The following is a 20,203-nucleotide window of genomic DNA, read 5'->3' on the forward strand; positions in this document are numbered from 1 at the left end:
ACTCTAAATAAGCTTCTATTTGAAAGAAACTTTATCTGCTTAGCCAAATTCTGCCAGCTACTTCTTCGATATTTTAAAGAGACTTTCAGCATCCCTTTAATCACTGAAGTCTTTACAGTGTGTAACAACAAATCACTTCTGGCTTTTGCTGTATTTTCCATGCCTTGTATGCAAGTCTTTAAGCTGGAGAAGAACTAGGGGTCAGATAATATAATGCAAAGCTGCCTCACAATTTTTTAGAATTCAGACAGATCCTATGTAAAATCAAGACAAGACTTGTGTCTACCTGAAGAAAGTGTATGGAAAATACCTGGATGCTAGGAATTCAGCTAACTGTGCCTCTTTAAAGATCTATCTTTAAGATAATTGCATATACTTCCATATCATCTAGTTTAAGATATACATCATATGCTTTACAATAACCATGTGTACTTTCTCTACAGTAAAAGAACAGAAGGGAAGCTCTTGGAAGAAGATTATTCCAGTTTCTCCCAGACACCTACTTTCTTTCCTTTGATGAAAGGAAAGCTTTGATGACCCCTTAATCAGCATAGATATCTCTCTTTGAGATGTCTAAAGTCCGGTGAACTGAATCTCACCTTGAGTTACAGAGACAGAGCAGAGAGCACTCTCATTTTATAAAAGGGCAACACCCAGTGTATGGTTTTGATAGGATAATAGTGATACATTGCAAAGAATATCCACTAGGTGTTTTCTGGAATATTCTGCATGTGTTTATATTGGGGAACATATCTCAAACACATAGAACTTAATAAGAAAACAAGAAATTTGGTTAAGTATTTTCCTTTTGAAAACTATGTTACCAGCACTGGGAGGCTATGCATTTGTGGAAGAGAGGAAGAAAAGCTGAAGAGTCTTACTCATGACATTTTTTTCTACTTACTGGAAAAAAAACCCCTACAGTAATGCACCCCCACTGGGGAGTTTTAGCCAAATAAAAGATTGTTTCCTTCTTCTCCATCGTTACTTCACATTTGTTCATCTCTCCCCTCTCTGAAGCCCAGTTTTTTCACAGAAATATTTTCAGGCCAAGATGAATCTTTGCTGGGCTTTCAGCTGCTGTCTCTTACTAAATCCTTGGGAGAAGTACAATAGATTACAGTTTTCAAGGATACTTTCAGACACATGTCACTGCCAGGTACCTGGGGCTGACTGTAGGGTTTGCACTACAAGATAACTCTTATTTGTTACTCCTGTCTCAGCACTGGGTTCTGCTATGTGGTCTGGTTAATTATCCAGCTAATACTCTTATCATGACAGCGTCATCTGAGATTCTTGCACGAACATTGCCACTTCATTCATCTGGTTCAACACCATCTTTCTCTGGAATTTCTCCTTCCAGTCCTCAGGCTTCTGAATTTGAGACCTCACTCAAGGGGGATTTAAAGGACAAAGCATATCTTTTAGCAGAATCCCACAACTAGCAACAGTTTGATCAATTGTATTTTCAAAACTATTGCCAGGATTCAAGACCAGAGGATAAACTGGTTGTTCCTATCAAAAAAGTAGGTTTTAAAATTTGTATCTGGATGCTTTGCAAGATTCTTGTCATATATGGCAGTCTTTGGGTACTTATGCTGGAGACTGAAATGCAATTTTAAGTCTTCTTCAAATAGAGTTTTACTGTGGAGTTGATCACAATTTGGTTCAGAGGCTGTGGGGAGCAGCTTCACAGAGGTACCACCACTCCAGGGACATTCATTTTATATTCTACAGTGAGAGACTTGGTGTCAAACAGAAAGAGCTTTGGAAGTCTGGCAGAGATATGACTACTGAGCACTCAGAAAACTAAGATGCATTTAAAGCATTTAATCAAAGGCAAGAGAATTCACATTTTAGAATCACAATCCCTCCTGTAATGTGCTGAACACTCATGGCTTTGGTTTGGTATTAACAACATGCTTATCGAAGGTCATGCCCAAGAGAACCCAGCAATAACTTTGTACAACACAGAACATTTTTCAGAAGAAAGCAGTAACGGTCACAGTTTGGGTATTGCAGCTTTCCTGATGGAGAAACCATGTACTGCACACACAGAGCTAAGCAGATAGACACACCTTTGCAAAGCGGACTACATAGTCAACTATGGAGAAGCCAGTCCACTCTTAGACAGGAACACTCTGCATCAATGGAAATGTCCCACCAGAGCAGGCGACTTCTGTGCCACACTTCCCTTTGCTGTGGGGCTGGTGCAGGAGCATGTGGCACTGACAAAGCTCACAAGCTAACTGATGGGTGGGGAAGGCTTGAGTGGGCTCATAGTCTTGCAAGTACAGACCCATTCAGAGGTGGGGAAAGCCAGAGGGCTGCTGACTGGTGGAGCCATTGCCACAACAGTTATCACAGCAGGTATGCAGAGGGGACCAGCAACTCTGCCCAAGATGCATCTGATGTATGAGAACACATGTTCTCAAGCAAATCCTATTAGATGCCATTTTTAAACACCTGAAGGAGAGGGAGGAACAGCTGACATGGATTTACCACAGGTAAATCATGTTTGACCAACCCGACTGATTTCTATGACAAGGTGACTGTCACTATGGACAAGCAGGGTGTGGTGACCTGGTGGGTGTATGAGACCTGACTGAGATGGAGTTAATTTTCTTTAAAGCAGCCCTCATAGTGCAGTGCTTTGTACTGGTAGCTAGAAAGGTGTTGATAACACACCAGTGTTTTAGCTGCTACTGAGCACTGCTTGCACAGCATTAAGGCTGTCTCTCTCATAATCCCCCCTCACGGGTAGAGTAGAGGTGGGCAAGATCTTAGGAAGAGACATAGCCAGGACAGCTGATACAAAGTAATCAAAGGGATATTCCATACCATATGGCATCTGCTCAGCAGCAAAAGCTAAGAAAAAGGAAGAGGAGGGGGGACATTAATTATTACAACATCACAATATCCAGAGTAGCTGCTACATATACTGAAGCCCTGCTTCCCAGGGAGCACTGGACTTTGCCTGCTGATGGCAAGCACAGAAAAATCTTTTGTTTTCCTTTGCTTCTGGGTGCAGCTTTTGCTTTTGCTTTATTAAACTGCCCTTATTTTGACACACTAGGTTGTTTTTTTCTTCCATCTTATTTTCTTCCCTACTCTGTCCTGCTGAGGAGGGGAACGACAGAGCAGCTTGGTAGGCACCTGCCATCCAGCTGAGGTCAACCCATCACACTCAGCTTTAGCAAAACCTTTGACAGTTTTTTACAGTCTCATTATCACCAGTTTGGTGAAATATGGGCTGAATAAGTGAAAAATAAAATGGGTGGAAAATTGCCTACACTGCTGGGCTCAGACTTGTGTTCAGCGGTGCGAAGTTCAGCTACAAGACAGTAATCAGTAGTTTCCCTAGGGGATAATTTTCTAGGAACAATACTGTTTAATATCTTAATTAATGACCTGAGAGACAGAACAGGAGTACATTGTCAGCAAGTTTGTGAATGGCCTGAAACTGGGGATAATAGTTGATACCCTGGGGAGCAGTGTTGCTGTTTAGGGGGACCTAAACAGATTGGAGAAAATGGGTGACTGGAGTCTCATGAAATTTAAAAAGAGCAAATACAAAGTCCTGCATGTGGGATAGAATAGCTCCATAAACTAATACAGCCTGAGGGCTGACTCTTCAAAGGGCAGCTCTGCAGAAAAGCAGGCCTGGTATTAGCGACTCTACTTTCATAAAAGTGTAGGCAGCAGGTCCAGGGAGGTGATCCTTCCCCTCTAGTATGTCCTTGTGAGACCACATCTAAGTACTCTGTCCAGCCTTGTGCTCTTCAGTACATAAAAACCATGGACATACTGGAGCAAGAACAGGATAGGGCTGTCAGGAGATGGCCAGGAGGCTGGAACTCAGCTACTTTTCTCAGCCTTAAGAAGAGAGGGCTGAGGAGAGATTTTATTGCCATCTACATACCCTTCATCAGATGATACAGAGAAGACGGAGCCAAGCTCTTTTTGAAACTGTAGGGTGGGGAAAGTTTTGACATGGGTAATTCTGATCAGCTGGGAGAAAAAAAATACCGCGAGTTCACAGCCAAAGAGCAGAACTAAGGCCCAGGGAGACTGTGGGATCTCCATGAATGGAAGTGTTCCAGATTTCACTAGACAAGTCCCTGAGCAACTTAAGGTAATTACACTTGCTTTGAGAAGGGGATTGGACTAGGTGACCTCCAGAGGAGCCTTCCAACCTAAATTCTATTATTCTACAGAAGTTAAAAATGAAGATCCAGTTGGGCAAAATATGTATACAAAAAGTGAAACTAAACGGTGGCAGAGCTAATGTGCAATTCTCAGAGAAAAAGAAACACCTTAGATTGCCACCAAGATGTTTCCTAAGTTAGACAAGGGAAAGGCTCCAAAAAAACTTCTATGACATTTTAAGTCGTTGGCAGTATTGTATGTCTTTCATGTCTGAACACTTTCTATGCACAGTTGCCCAAACAATTTCTGCTTTTGGCTTTTACTACCAGGAAATCAGAAAGCGATAGCGAGGACGTCGTATTCCACATCTTAGTATAAGTGGAACAAAGAAAAGAACCAACTGACAATGTCCTGAAAAGGGAAATCACTGAGAAGGAGACCAGTCTCCATTTATTATTCTTTTATAGTGCAGTTACACTTACATGACTCCTTTCCATTAATCTCCAGGCATCTCATGGAGAAAGCATTAGACTGAAGCACAATTTAATGACCTGCTTTGCTGGAAACAGCAGGGTAAGCCTACTTAATATGCTTGCTCCTGTTAATGAATGAGTGATCAATGGATCACCCCCAACAGCAGCAACAACAATAATGGCCACACTTTTCTAAGCAACAAAGCAAAATAAGACTTTAATATGTGTATTTCTGATTGAGTGATATCATACTGCTTGTTGACACCCAAATGATAGTTGTTCTAAATGTCTTCAGTTCTCATCTCTCTCTGTTTTCCCTGACAGTTCTAATGGTTTCTTTGCCCTTCCTGCACCATGGAATCCTGCCTTTTTATCCTTTGTTTTCCTGCCTTCTTTCTGTGTTCTTTTTCACTTGTTCTGAGGCTGCAGCTTCCCAGGCTAGCTAACCATAGCATGCTTTGTGTCACAATGACCTTTTCTGGGCACTTTCCATCATCTAAATTTTATTTAATCTAATCTCATTAATTCCTTCTTATGCAGTGTAGTGACCAGAATGCAACAAGAGGTTTTGTTGTTGTTTGTATTTTGTTTGCTTGTTGTTTTTTTGTTTGTTTTTCAGAAATCACCTAAATCTCATTTTCTTGTGCCTTTTTAAAAGCCCTGGCAATACACTTCCATGAACCAAGGCGACAGGTGCTGGATCAGCCACATAAAACAGCTTCCCCATAGCAAGGTAGGAGCTGAACCACCTTAGCTTTGCCAGGATTCAAGCCATGTGCAATGTCTATGGAAAACCTACACTGACAGGATGGAAGGCCAGCTTGTGCTGCAGCTGATAGCACTGGGTGTTGCTGCCCTGAGGCTTGGGCAGAATGAGTGCCATGAGAGTCCTGCTGGTACACTGGGAATAAGCACACCTAGAAGGAAGCCAGACAATATGTGACCAGTACAGGTGGTCTTGAGATGTCAGCTCCTGCAAGGATTTGTACATGGATGTGGGAGGAAGGGGGGTCAAGAATTTTGGGAATGCAGGCTATAAGTTAACATACATGAGAATTATTTTTACTTAAATTTCAGGTGTTTTTTTTTCCTGATATTTGAGGAACGAAAGATCCATTAAGTATTATTTCTGTACTTTCTTCTAATATGCAGAATAAAAAAGAGAAAGCTCTTTCTAATAATGCCTATACAATAATATAGGCAAAACAATTAAACTGTATGACATTGGATCCTTGCTTGCCCTTTATCTTGCCTAGAGAATAGTTTGTTGTGGAGAATAATTTATATTTTTTACCCATTAATCAGATTTGTGGCTTGAAACATCCCAGGCAAATGCTGTCCTTAGGACTCTAATATTTAAAAAGGAGATGTCTGCATCCTTCTGTACAGGGGAAGCAGAAGTTTTAACAGCTCTGCTCCTTGTAAAGCAAACTGAACTGTGCAAAAGGCCACAAATCTTCATTTTATAGTATGAGGGTTGTGCTTTATAATAAAAACGTGCACAATACAACTGAGTTAATTTGTTTTCCTGTTTATGACTTAAACACCAAAGCAATGCTCTCATGTAAAGGACTATTTTTTTAGTCTAAGTGCTTGTAAATTGCTTTGTAAAGGACTATTTTTTTAGTCTAAGTGCTTGAAGTGTACTGTATTGACTTGTTCTCAGCATACACATACTGCTTGTAAAATGCAGTCTGCAAAGAATATAGCCTTCCCCTAAGTTTACCTTTACCACTGTCCTTTTCTCTTTCTCGTTACTGATGCTTAAAAACTGAGTTTGGCTTTCTGCTTAAATGGCACTTTTAGCAAAGCGCTTTTGCAACTGGACCTTTGACTAAAGGAAGACATCTGTTCAGAAAGTTTTTATGGCTCTGTAACTCCAGTTACAATGCTTCTTATTTATGGTGCAGAAAAGATAATAAAGACACATTTCTTATATTTATTTGCCCCCTTACCCTAATTTAAGACCACTTTCTCTGTCAACAACTACTTTCTGCCACCAGTAAATCATACAAGAACTTCCTTGGGGTACATAGACTGTATCTGCACATGACTGCTAGCATTCAAGCACCTCTGCAGCAGGCTTATTTCACAATCCTTTCAAAGAGAAAAGATAATAAAACATTTTGTAAGACATAAAGTTGGGGGATTGTATTCTACATTCCATGTGTCCTGAGATTTTGTACCTGTTTAAAGACGCTCAAGCTCATGTCTGGGAACTGAACACTGGCTGTGATCACTGCCTCATTCCCCACACAGGACTGAGACAGAAGACCTGCTCTGTCTGTAAGCCACAGCTCAGGCAAAACACTGATGAGAAATGGTACAGACTGTCCTCAGAGATACATATCGTGCATATATATACATTGTGTACATACATATTTATATTTATATATACATACTACCCCTTCATACACACAGGTGACAACAGGATGACTGTACAGGTACACATTAACGATTAACAGAAAACACAAACACCTCCAAGTGCTTCGACCTTGGGCTGGGATATACAGGGATACCCTCACATCATGCTGTAACAAATGTCAGAAAAATATAGCAGTAAAATTCAGTAGAGGCCAAGACTAGAAAACAAGAGTAACTGTTCCTGTCATTGTCCATCACTGAGGTACTACAAAAGGAACCACATAATAAGCAGGCATTTAAAAAAAGAAGATGAGAACGGCATACCAGAGGAAAAGAAAAAAAAAAAAAAAGCCGAGGATGTTTATTTTCCTGGTGATGCAAACATACATGAAATTGTTGCTAGCAAAGCCTCAGGAAGAAGTACTGCAGCTTTGTGCCTGGCAACTTTCAAGAGCCAGCAGCACCACCTGGTGTTCTCAACCCTCCAGAGAAGCTCTGGGTTCCCACTCGGAACACAGGCCGAACAGCAAGGTCTAGTTCTCTAAGCTTCGACCTCTTGGTTTATTTTCCTGGTGATGCAAACATACATGAAATTGTTGCTAGCAAAGCCTCAGGAAGAAGTACTGCAGCTTTGTGCCTGGCAACTTTCAAGAGCCAGCAGCACCACCTGGTGTTCTCAACCCTCCAGAGAAGCTCTGGGTTCCCACTCGGAACACAGGCCGAACAGCAAGGTCTAGTTCTCTAAGCTTCGACCTCTTGAACCCACTGCGTGCCACAGAAATATAGGAATCATGTGGGAAAAATGTCTGGCTAGATTACATTCGAACATTATGATCAAGATAGTTTCGTTTGCATGACTACAATTGTTAAATTACTTGCTAGGAGTCCCAAACACAAACGATGCAGATTGCCTACCCTCATTTTTGGAAGGACTAATAAACCCTGCTTATAGCAGGATGTGTCAGTTTCTGTCAGTTTAAATAGCCATAAATGGACATGCATGTGTTCCTCTTTCTTCCCTTGAGTACCTGCAGAATTAGTTCACTTACTGGAAGAGTGGGCTGGATGAGGCTGTATCTGCCCCCAGGGTCCTATTCAGACATACCCTCAAGCCTTGCTCTCTCAGCCACCTTTGAAAACAAGTCTGAGACACTTTTGAGAATTTCCCTGTCAAACTCCTCCTACTTCTGTAACAGTATTTCCTCGTTTATGCCACCAAAACTACATTTTGCAATTTGGAATTATATTTTTGATGGGAAGTCCTGATGAAAAATGAAATAAAAACTAAGTACTTTTAAAATGCATATTAAAATAAACATGCATGAGTGTTTCCAAAGAGCAACTGACCTTTGTGTTTAAAGAAAGGTGGATTCCTTTGTGACTCTAAGAGAGAGAAAGATACCTTATATTCAATTCTATTTTTCTCTTGTCATTTTTTCAGTAAGTAATAGCACATCAACCGAGAGTGTGCAAATACTCCAGGCACAAATAATTTTATTCACAAGCAAATTTGTTCATTCATAAGACATTATACTCCTTCACACATGAATACCCAAGTCAAAAAGGTAGGAACTTAGATGAAAATAGAAGTGAGATTCAGCAACTGGGTATATAAATACATCCCTCCAGCTACAACAGGGCTCTTTGTGGCTTGCAGCCAGTCCTGTAAAAGGTCACTGAGTAAATTCTAAACAAAACCCCATGCCTTAAAGGCTACTCAGCTTCAATTGTGAGTTTTTACATCATTTGTTAGTCAGCAGTAAGTTTAAGTGCTTCAAAAGTTTTATAGGTGGGAAAAACCAAAACCAACTCTCAGTCACTCTGTAACCCCAGGATCCCCTTTCTCCCTTGCTTAGGAGAAAGACCAAATGGCAGGAAAGGAAGTGGCAAGGAAAGCATCAAGCACCAAGCACCTGCAGACACACAATTTCAGCCCCACGAGTCAGTGCTGCCCTTCTGTGGTTGCCCTGTGGGACTTACTGTGGGATAGGGGTGTGAGCAGAAGACAGTGTATTTCCGAATGATGCCGTTCAGCTTGAGGGGAGGGAGCCAGGACACAAAGACGGTGGAGGCTGAAGCTGCAGCTGCTTTAACACCAGCAGGAGGACCTGGAACTGGAAAAATATGAAGTGTTAGAGTGGCCCAAGCAGGCAACCAGTCATCCTAGTGCCTCAGAGGGGCAAAAAAGAGAAGTGGAGCATGCTGCTTTGGTGACTGAGCCCCTGTGGACCAAAGTGGACACACTGTACTTGGAAGAAGCCCCTGTGCTGCTCATGCCCCAGGAGAGGGTTTGGATGGCTCTGCCTAAGAGGGGAAAGGCTCTGCTTCAGAGGGCCTCGAGGTAGAAGCTGCTTCCAGGGATTAAACTTTTGTCAACTATCACCCCTGGCCTGCATGCAGGAAAATATGTTGTCTCTGGTCAGTGAAAACTGCCCAAACCCATGTTACTACAAATTGTCAATTTTGAAGACATAACTCACACTAAATGATAGTTTGCTGTATAAATATTACACATGTGAACAATTTAATGGATACACAGAGCAGAGCTGTGAACTTAATGGAGAGCAAGTGAGCTGCAGTCCCACGCAGTTTACACTGTGACGTGACCCAGGTCTAGCTAGCGGTCTGACATGTGAGCAGACACACGGCCACAGAGCCCCCTTCCCCCCAGCCTTGGCCTCAGCAGTTCAGACCTCTACCAGGAGCCACAGAATGTGAACATACATCTATTTCTCCAGTTACAGCAGCTATCTTTATAAGCCATTGAAAACTGTCACAGAAAAAAGAGGGGGAAAAACTCATCCTCTCTAAAACCACATGGAAAAAACTACAAAGAGGAAAAGCTAAGTTCTTGGTGCATAATCTTAACTGTATCTCTTTGCATGCTTGCATTTTGAGAAAGACTTTAATTTTATCAGCAGTTTACTTCTCAAACATACACTATACTGCATAGTGTTCACCAACTTTCAAAATGCTCTTATACTGAACTGAAAACATTGCTGGAGGCTGCAATATCGCATTACACATAAGCTAGTACTTACAAAAAAATAGCAAGGGCTACAATTAGCATCAGAATAAGCTGATTTAAAGTTTCTTGAAAAAATCACAACTCACAGAATCACAGAATGGTTTGGGTTGGAAGGGACCTTAAAGATCATCTAGTTTCAACTCCCTGCATGGGCAGGGACACCTCCCACTAGACCAGGTTGCTCAGGGCCCCAACCATCCTGGCCTTGAGCACTTCTGGGGGGGGGCATCCACCACCTCCCTGGGCAACTTGTTCCTATGTCTCACCACTGCCACACTAAAGAATTTCTTCCTAATGTCTAACCTAAATCTACCCTCTTTCAGTTTAAAAACATTACCCCTCATCTTTTCACTATACACCCTGGTAAAACATCCTTCTCCAGCTTTTCTGTAGCCTCATCAGGTACTGGAAGGCCACTATGAGGTCTCCTCAGAGCCTTCTCTTCTCCAGGCTGAACAGCCCCAACTCTCTCAGCCTGTCTTCATAGGAGAGCTGCTCCAGCCCTCAGGTCATCTTGGTGGCCTCCTCTGGACTCACTCCAACAGGTCCATGTCCTTCTTGTGTTGGGAGCTCCAGAACTGGACACAGTACTCCAGGTGGGGTCTCTTGAGAACAGAGAGGGAGAATCACTTCTTTTGACCTGCTGGCCACGCTTCTTTTGATGCAGCCCAGGACACAGTTGGTTTTCTGGGCTGCAAGCATACATTGCCAGTTCACGTTGAGCTTCTCATCAACCAACATCCCCAGGTCCTTTCCTCAAGGCTGTTTCAAATTCATTCTCTGTTCATTTGTGCTTGGGATTGCCCCAACCCAGGTGTAGGACCCTGCACTTGGCCTTGTTGAACTTCATGAGGTTGGCACTGACCCACCTCTCCAGCCTGTCAAGGTCCCTCAGGATGGCATCCCTTCCTTCTAGGGTGTCAACCACACCACACAGCTTGGCATCATCAGCAGACTTGCTGAGGGTGCGCTCAATAAATAACTCTTTTGTCAACAGGAAATTATTTGAACATATTTTTAGAACAGTAAAAATAATTTTGAAATATATTTTTAGTACTGCAAATGGATAATATTTACGTTAAATTATTAAAATAGATACATTGTAGTGGTAATTACTACATACAGTATTAAAGACTACATGAAACATTTTGATGAACTCTGTTCTGTGCAGGACTTTTGGTTAATGAAGCAATACCTTTTGTCTAATTTCAAGCAAAGCAATAATGATGACTGAATTTCCAGTAAAATCACCATTCCAGTGCCTGATCAGCTTTCTTTATTTTCACAGAAACCACTTATTGTGCAATATAAATTAAAAAATCCTTCTGGAGCAAGTTGACCTTTCTAGATGGATTCTTAATCTTGGTTCTACCTCATTTAAGTAAGAAGATATGGTGCTAAAAACCTTTGCCTATAAAGAGAAGCCAGACGGCCTGGGGTCTAACTTTGCTTAGCTTTGCAGCTAGCTACTTCAGGTTCTAAAAACCATATAAGCAGAATTTCAATTGTATATCTCTATAGGTACTGGCAGATGTAAGAAAACTGACAGATAAGCACCACTCAGTGCAACATTTCTGAATATGCATTTTCTATTTATAGTGTGTTGAGAAAGCTAATAAGGCATCAAGTGAGAATGTCACCATTATAATTGAATGCAAAGCCAGCCCCTCACTGCAAAGGGGCTAATTCAGTTAGCAGTTCTACCCAATGCAGAGTAAATATTGATGCTTGACAGCATTCAACTTGTTATTTATACCCAGCTCATTAGAAATGCTATTTGCTCCTGCTGCTGAAGAGTGAAAGCTAACTCTCCAGGGTAATTACTTAACCCATGGGAGGATTCCTTTATGGTTAGTAATGTTTTCTGGAAATCACTGCAAATAGGTGTATGAGGTTAAAGTAATTTAATGTTAAATTAGAGTGTGATGTATAGGGACAGGTTCTGATGGCAATTAGTCGTGGCTGTCAGCTGCTAAGGGATTAACTCAAAATTCATCTAGCATTTTCCAGTCAATAGACATATGTGGAAAATATTACTTGTCATTGGACTGCTCTATTTGTGTCTAGTGTGCAGAACAGCAAAAAGAGGGGCTAGAAAGACAGACAAGAAGTCATATAGTCAAATTTCTAAAGCTTTTCTAATCCAAAGACCTCTTTGCCTTGTTGTTGAAGGCTTGGAATTCTGCAACAGCTTTTTCAGTGTTTCCAAAATTGTTCTCAATGTTAATTTATTACTCCACTCTTTATCTTTGTGGTTGTGCACATAGCAATGACTGTGTATGAAGAACTGTTTACATTTCCTTAGCAAGAATTCTGCAGATTGTCATCTGATGCCTTACAGACTACCACCGTCCTCTCTCCAGAGGTTAAAATCATTGCTCAAACTCATCATCCCCTGGACATAAACAAGATGATTATGAGTTAGCTCAGCATTAACTGACACATTCGTTACTAAACATGGGTTTCTTGAGTATCTGAAGAAGTTGTGGTGGGGGTATGAAGTGCCTGCCTAATCTTGGAGAGGAGAGCCCCCAGGCTTGCTATGCTAACTTAAGGTATTTTCTCTCATTGCCATTACATTCCTTACTAGCTTCAGTCACTATGAGACAGCATTTTCAGGAGACCTGGGTTGTCTTATTGAATTGTCTACGGATCATTATTTAGCACACAGAGTCCAAGAGATTCCAGTGAAGACAAGTTAAATGTGCACAATAACATAGTTTCTTTTTTCCAAGGTTACCACGGTTAAAATAATTGTAAGAAACTGGAGGACAATGAGGGCTGAGCACAGAAAAGCTGAGGACTGCTTCTAGCCAACTTTGCAGCCCACCAGGGAGCAGATTTGGCAAATTTTAGTTCAAAGATGGCCTCATTCTCCAGCTAGCAAGGCTTTGAAAGACAGAACTAGCATGCTGCTTTCATGTGAAGGAGAACACTTTGTATTCTTGACAGTGGAAGTGAAATGCTAACACAGAGAAGGCAATTACACTGATACAACTACTCGGGGAAAAAGCATTTAGATGTGCTGGATAATGGGGAGGAGCTCCAGGAACCTTCTCACTGCACTTTTCATAAACAGAGAGAATATTACTATTTTTCTTCACAGCACTGAACAGCAGGGAAGCAAATGCACAGATTGTAGTGCCTTTAAGAGTGATATTTCCAATATATCAGAAAACTGAACCCTCCTGTTCCATAGCAGATTTTTAATTCTGCACTGCACAAGAGTATCTCATTGGCTGCTACATTTATGAAAAACAGACCAAAATAAACTCCTAACTGCTGCTGGTAGTGCCTTTGTTCATGCAGATATCCCACCTAAAATTTAGACCTATGCTAGCCAAAATGCCTTCACATGTGCAGTCCACCCCTCATTCCCTCTGAACTGGCTTCATATTAAATAGACCATTTCTATCAAATCCTGCCAGTTTTGCAAGGGGAACATTTATCAGTCTGAAAAGATAAATTTTGAGGTCTCTGACAACAGAAAAAAAACATTAAGGAGTCATTAAGGGCCATTTTCCATCACAGCATCCAGGTGATGAACAGCACAGCCATCCTTACCAGCTGAACAAGCCCAAGCACAGTTCTGCTCTGAGGAGTAATGAACATGCACTGATTGGATTTATGCTTATTCATTTCAGAGTAAATATAAAGCTTTGTCAGATGGTATCTGTACATCCATCTCTCTCATGCTAATTGCTAGTAAGCTTGGTGTCCAGGGAGAGAAAGGAGAGGAGGAAAAATCCCTGGATTCAGGCAGAGTCTTACAATGAGGCTGGCAAAGGTGTTTAGTGTTACTCCTCCTTCCTCCCTGCAGCTAGTCCCTGCTGCTTGCTTGCTGCAGCTTTCCCCTTGCTCTGAACGCCAACCTTTCTGGCAGAGGACAGCTGGAAGGACAGCAGTGCTGCACTGAATAGTCTTCTGCATTATATAAATTGCTTTTATGTGCATAAGAATGCATTTGCTCAAAAGAAACTGATACAAGAGAGAAACATGCATCCTCCTGAGTCAGTGAAAACCTAGAAGCAACCTCTGCCAGACATTCAGTAAAAAAGCAGGGTAGGTGACAGAACCACAAAGTATTCTGTAAAAAAATAAAAAATAAAAATTGGGCACTTCTGCTTGACCTGTTTTTCTGCCAGGAGGAACTTCAAGAAGAGCAGTTTCTTTTTATGAAGGCAGATGGGGGAAGAAAAGCCAGACAAAACCCATAAGTATTATGACATTGAAAGGAAAGCCAACTTGCCAATTGCATGAAGCTTTCCATGGGAGGGAGGGCTGGGGACCACAGAATCATAGAATCATTAAGGTTGGAAGAGACCTTAAATAAAGATCATCAAGCTCCAACCCCCCCTGCCATGAGCAGGGAACCCCACCACTAGATCAGGTTGCACAAAACCTCATCCAACCTGGCCTTAAAAACCTCCAGGGATGGGGCAGCAGCAACCTTCCTGGGAAACTTAGAGTGAAAAATTTCTCCCTAATATCTAACCTAAATCATTCCTCCTTCAGTTTAAAACCATTAGCCCTTGTCCTATCACTATTTTCTCTGATGAAAAGCCCCTCCCCAGCTTTCCTGTAGCCCCTTTCAAATACTGGAAGGTGCTATAAGGTCTTCCTGGAGGCTTGTCTTCTCTAGGCTGAACAGCCCCAATTCTCTTCGCCTGTCTTCATGTCCTCTGCTGACCTGTTCTGCCCAAGGTCAGAGGTGCAGCTGCTAGCTGAGGTGCTGTGTCATGTTGGGCATTATGGGGAGCTAATTCATTGTCTCAATGACAGTTTTCTCACATTGCATTTGCAGTGCAGAAACAGTGAGGAAATTCATCAGCCTCCCACTGCTGCAAAGTGGAGCTGCTTTCAAAACTGTACTTTTGACACAGGGAGAAAGAGGATTTGAAGAACTACTTTAATTTTTAATGATTTAGTAAATTAAGTCCTCAGGTGAAGGGGACAATCAGCTTATTAGAAAGTCTAACATGGAAAGTGTATGGAACAAAACCACAACGAATTACTAAAAAAAAAAAAAAAAAAAGGGCATTTCTGCTTAGCTTATTTTTCTACCAGGATGAACTTCGAGAGCTATTTCTTTTGAAGAAGGCTAATGGAGGGAAAGAAGCTAGAGAAAACCCAAAAATATGATCACATGGAAAGGAAAGCTAATTTCCTACTATTTGCTAGAGCTGTTCCTATTTCCGGAGCTGATCAGCAGCAGTGTCTGACCTCTGGTGTCTAAAATCTGTATCAAACAGCACAAGAAATTGAAGCGTTAACTCATTTCATCCAGGCTGACTGCTTCATTCCCTAGATTACCCTTATTTTGCTGTATTGGAGATTTCAAGCCTGCCAGAGAAATTTTGGCTTGATTCTTCTAGATGAACAGCAACACAGAAGTCACAGGAGGCTGCGATCTGCCTTTCAACAGCAGCAGTGGAACATGCTGCACCAATGACTTCACAAAGAAAAGCTTCTCCTAATATAAAAAGAAAATAAATAGTGGCTTAATTTGGCCTCATAATAATCATGATGTGGAGGGCCTGGCAACTACTTTAAAAACATCTCAGATACACAGATTTTATTAGAGGTGGGTGGAATGTCCTGTGTCACAATTTTAGACAGAGAAGGTTTGGGAGCAGAGATACAATGTTTCCAGATCTAAGCTCCTTGAAGATTGCAAGTATTTGTATTTCAGATGCTGAGAGAGTGTTCAAACTAACATTAGGGCAGTATCTTCAGGTGCACTGAAATTAGTCCTACTGAATAATCCTTGATAGGAATGAGTCTCTTTTCCTTAGAAAATTACAGAGGAAATGTCTGTTCTTTCTAAGGAATGAGACATCTGGTAAAAACACACAGTTTGAAACTGTGAATTTTCATTTCCCATTTAACTTCCACAGTCTTAAGGATGTTCAGAAACAGGACTTTTATTTTGGCTTATGTTTCACTGCAGCCCTTTCTGTATTCCATTCTAAATCTTTATTTCCTTTAATAAAAAGCTGTGAAGCTGAAGCAAAACATTAAATAATTGTATTTTTCTGGAAATACTTTTCAGTTTAGTTTTATGGACAAAAGATTTAATGAGTGGAGCTACTGTGAGACATCAGAAAACATCTGAAGAGTTTAGTCACACTGCCTCGGGGTGAATAATTTCTGAACTGCCAGGAGGATTAAAGATGAGAGCAAGCTTTTGCACAGCAGCCAAACATGGTCAGAATCTATGTGCTTCCCACATCTCAGGATTGTCTGATCTCAGAAAGGGAGAGAGCAAAAGAGTCACCAAGAATTGGGAAGAAGCAAACTAAGAAGAGGTGAGTTAAAGAAGAAAAAAACAAAACAAAACAAAAAACAAAATTTGGGGCTTCTGATGTTTAAGAACTGTTGCAAACAGAAGACAGGTCACAGGAGATGGATGAGTGTGCATGTTGGGGGAGGGATCAGTGGGCACAGTAACCCTTCAGATAGGAAATACTGTTTCAAAGAGGCAAGTTCTTTACTGCTTTCCCAGGCCAGAAGGGCAGAGGAAAGTATTCAGCTCAGTTGCAGCAAAGGAGACTGCATTATTGTGAATCCTTAACTGGTACAGGATACTTACAGAGGTTATGGGGTGCTCATCACTGCAAATTTAGGAGATCTCAGCGATGGCTGAGATGTATCTGATCCTTTTAAGTCATTGGATGGCCTTGGTGAAGTGTCAGCGACCTTTCAAGAGCAGCACACCATATTTTTGTTGTCTACAGTGAGGGAGAGGGGTACTGCTGGTACCACTTCTGCTATCTGACCAATTAAAAAAGCTGAAGGAACCTCACACAGAGACATGATGCTATCTCCACCCTGGCAGGTTTTGGTATCTTGCAGGTCTCATACAACTTTTAACCCAATGGAAGCCAGTGCATGGCATTCCCAATCAGCTGCTATGACTTCTCCAGCATATGTGCCATAAAGTGCTGACCCAGGAACCAGAGGCTGCCTCTACAGGTTGGCTTTTCAGGGATTTCTGGAAGAATGCTCCTTACTGTCACCTGACATTGGATTGGCTGGCCAATTTGACACACAAGTTAGAAGCAGACTGTAATGTTCCTTAAAGGCAGATTAGGAAGCACATTCTTGCTGTCCACATGGGTGCTCTGACATGAACTATGTCTCCCTGAGACCAGCCTGTCCCTGAGCTCCTGGAACAGTTTGGGACAATCTCCCTATCTGCTGGGGGGAGTCCAAAGGCTCTGACATGAGAGCCTTTGGGTTCAGAGAGTATTCAGGGAAAAGTTGGCATCCTGAGATGTACCTGACAAAAAAGTAGCTTGAAAATGTAGCAGGTGATCTTACAATTCTCTTATGTTTTAGATTTTAATTTGAAATAAAATAATCTGCCTCCAACCACTGGGTGTCACCAGAGCATCTGACTCAGGTCTTAGCTGGTCCAAAGTGGTTGTTAAAGGACTTTAGGGTGGGAATCAGAATGACCTCACATTCAGTGTCTAAGACACACAAGTCTGTAGCTGAGCAAATTGTTCTTGACAGTTTCAGACTAGGTGTGGTACCTTGACACAGTTCTAAGCAGAGTCATAAGCTGATGCAAGATCTCAGTGATACTCACTGCTAGCAAGTCTGGGAAGCAGACCTACCTTGACCAACATGGCTATATGCCTATATTTCCTCACATTTCTCAGCTGTAAGACATTAACTTTCTTGTTTTGCTGTTAATTCAACTTGAGTCAAAGCAATGGAAAGTATTAAGCATGTGAAAATACAACAAGGAACAAATAATCCATTTGAAAATATAAGAGAAAATTTTAGAAGTCAAATTTTCATTTAAACTGCATCCCCTAGATACAACTACAATTGGGGCCAGTTCACCTTACAATGTATGTAAATTTTAGAATAAGTCTGTTAATATTTTATTGGAAAATGTTAGTAATATATATCAAGTCATTTTTTATTGGCAAAAACCCACCAAACATTCATCAAGTCAGTTAATCTACTGAACCTACTCTCCTGGCACTTTTGTAGATCTCATTACAAATAATAACAAAAATTAATCAAATACACTCATACATTCATGAATGACCAGTGAACCAGGTAAGTAATAAAATCTATTGACTAATTTCCTTGAAAAAACATTGTATAACTCACAGGATAATTTACCAATCAAACATTTTTCAAGTAATTTCATTGCTAGGACTGTGTGCATTTTTATTTCTGCCATAAAATCCTCAAACCTGATTTTCAAAAGTGTTTCAGGACCTAAAGATGTATTTGTACATCTCATGGGGTTTTCAAGACATTAAACAGGTTAGGGACAAAACTTCCCCCGAATTTGAAATTTTAGCCCTTGAGAAAGAGATCAGTATGTGGCATACTATTGAGGAAACCTGAAGTGATTTCCATGGTTAAAATATGTGTGTGGTTAAAAGTTTCTTAAACTTTCAGCATTAAGATGCAATTTTTCTGTATTTTGGTCTATAAACAAAGGCAAGAGATTTTTGTTCTTCATTTTGCTTTTGAGGGAAGAGGTGTTTAAAGGGTTATTGTTGTTTGTTTGTTTGTTTGTTTTTTTAATCTACTGAAAAAAATCTTAGAGGCACATAAGATATATAAGATTGTGTTAGAATAGTCTCTCTTTCTTTCCCCCTTTTGAATCACATTGAAAGAATCAATTCAAACTCTCTTAGAATTCTCAAATAAGATCCTGAAGTATTTGGGGGGGGAAAATACAAACTTGCTCATGTCATTAGTGTTATATGTAAACTTCTGGCTCACCTGAAGTGGAGTCAGGGAAACAGTTTGATGGTTTACAAAGCTGTGGGTGCACACTCCTCTCATTGTGCTCCTGACTCAAGACATCCAGATAGAAACCTCACTCTGCATGTTTTTGTACAATATTTGCCCTACTTTGAAAGCCTGAGACATATAAACATTCCATGAAAGTGCGGATGGAAAATGTTTCACTGCTTACCATCTTCTTTAGTGCGGGTGAAAATCTGTTCGCTTCTCACTCCATCTCCAGCTCGTGTAAAAGCCAACACCTGAATGCTGTAGTTGGTGTATTTTTCCAGGCCATCAAGCTCTAGTGATGGCTGCGTAGTAGTGACATTCCTTATCTCTCCTAGCTCTATAGAATGAAAAGGAAATTGGGTTATTGTCAAGTCTTTTCCCAGCTACTGATACTGTGGAAATCTTGGGGAGTGTAGCAGAGAAGTAATGCTTCATTATTATAAAATAGCAATGAATCATTATAAATTAAAATAAATTCCCTTGTGTCCTAACTTCTCACCATTCAAAGCAGACCCAGTTTTCATTTTCAAACTTTTTTCTTTTTTTTTTTTTTTTTTTTTTTTTTTTTTCAAGGGAGAGAACTGAAAATTTCTACAAGGAATAAGATTTTTCATAAAGAATAGATAAAAAGAAGATATTATTGCAAAATATTGCCTAAAGCTAAAATGAAAAAATCAGTTAGCTTCATAAAGGCTTTCTGATTTTAAGAAAGACCACTTCTCATAAGGAAAAACAAACAAACAAAAAGTTGCCTTTATTTTAACATATGTAGCAAATGCTGCTGCACAGCACTTGATGGCAGCAATACCAGCTAGCAATAGATTTAAACACAATAAAATCAGATTTGCTTGCAGAATGGTGACGCACTTCATATGAATCTTTTTTGCAGCAACCTAGGTACAACCCATATGGCAAAAAAAGCTTAACATCTATTTGGGGCAGAAAATAAATCTGAACAAATGAAGAAAATCCAGTTTTAAGCACTGCATGAACATCATCTTTTTTCATCATGTTGTAGGACACCAAAATTTCTACAAGGAATAAGATTTTTCATAAAGAATAGATAAAAAGAAGATATTATTGCAAAATATTGCCTAAAGCTAAAATGAAAAAATCAGTTAGCTTCATAAAGGCTTTCTGATTTTAAGAAAGACCACTTCTCATAAGGAAAAACAAACAAACAAAAAGTTGCCTTTATTTTAACATATGTAGCAAATGCTGCTGCACAGCACTTGATGGCAGCAATACCAGCTAGCAATAGATTTAAACACAATAAAATCAGATTTGCTTGCAGAATGGTGACGCACTTCATATGAATCTTTTTTGCAGCAACCTAGGTACAACCCATATGGCAAAAAAAGCTTAATATCTATTTGGGGCAGAAAATAAATCTGAACAAATGAAGAAAATCCAGTTT

At 40.5% G+C, this 20,203-nt stretch overlaps 1 protein-coding gene across 1 annotated transcript in view; it reads right to left on the bottom strand.

The window, feature by feature from the left end:
- Positions 1–20,203, bottom strand: part of DSCAM (Down syndrome cell adhesion molecule) — a 393,639-nt gene that overhangs the window by 67,184 nt on the left and 306,252 nt on the right. Inside the window, exons 18-19 of the mRNA XM_010000447.1 lie at positions 18,968–19,123; positions 8,967–9,100 (exon numbers count right to left, since the gene is read on the bottom strand). Of these exons, the coding sequence (XP_009998749.1) occupies positions 8,967–9,100; positions 18,968–19,123 (290 nt within the window). The remainder of the gene's footprint in view (positions 1–8,966; positions 9,101–18,967; positions 19,124–20,203) is intronic.

Source organism: Chaetura pelagica, unplaced genomic scaffold, assembly GCF_000747805.2.
Source record: "Chaetura pelagica isolate M959 unplaced genomic scaffold, ChaPel_1.0 scaffold244, whole genome shotgun sequence".
Lineage (NCBI taxonomy): Eukaryota > Metazoa > Chordata > Aves > Apodiformes > Apodidae > Chaetura > Chaetura pelagica.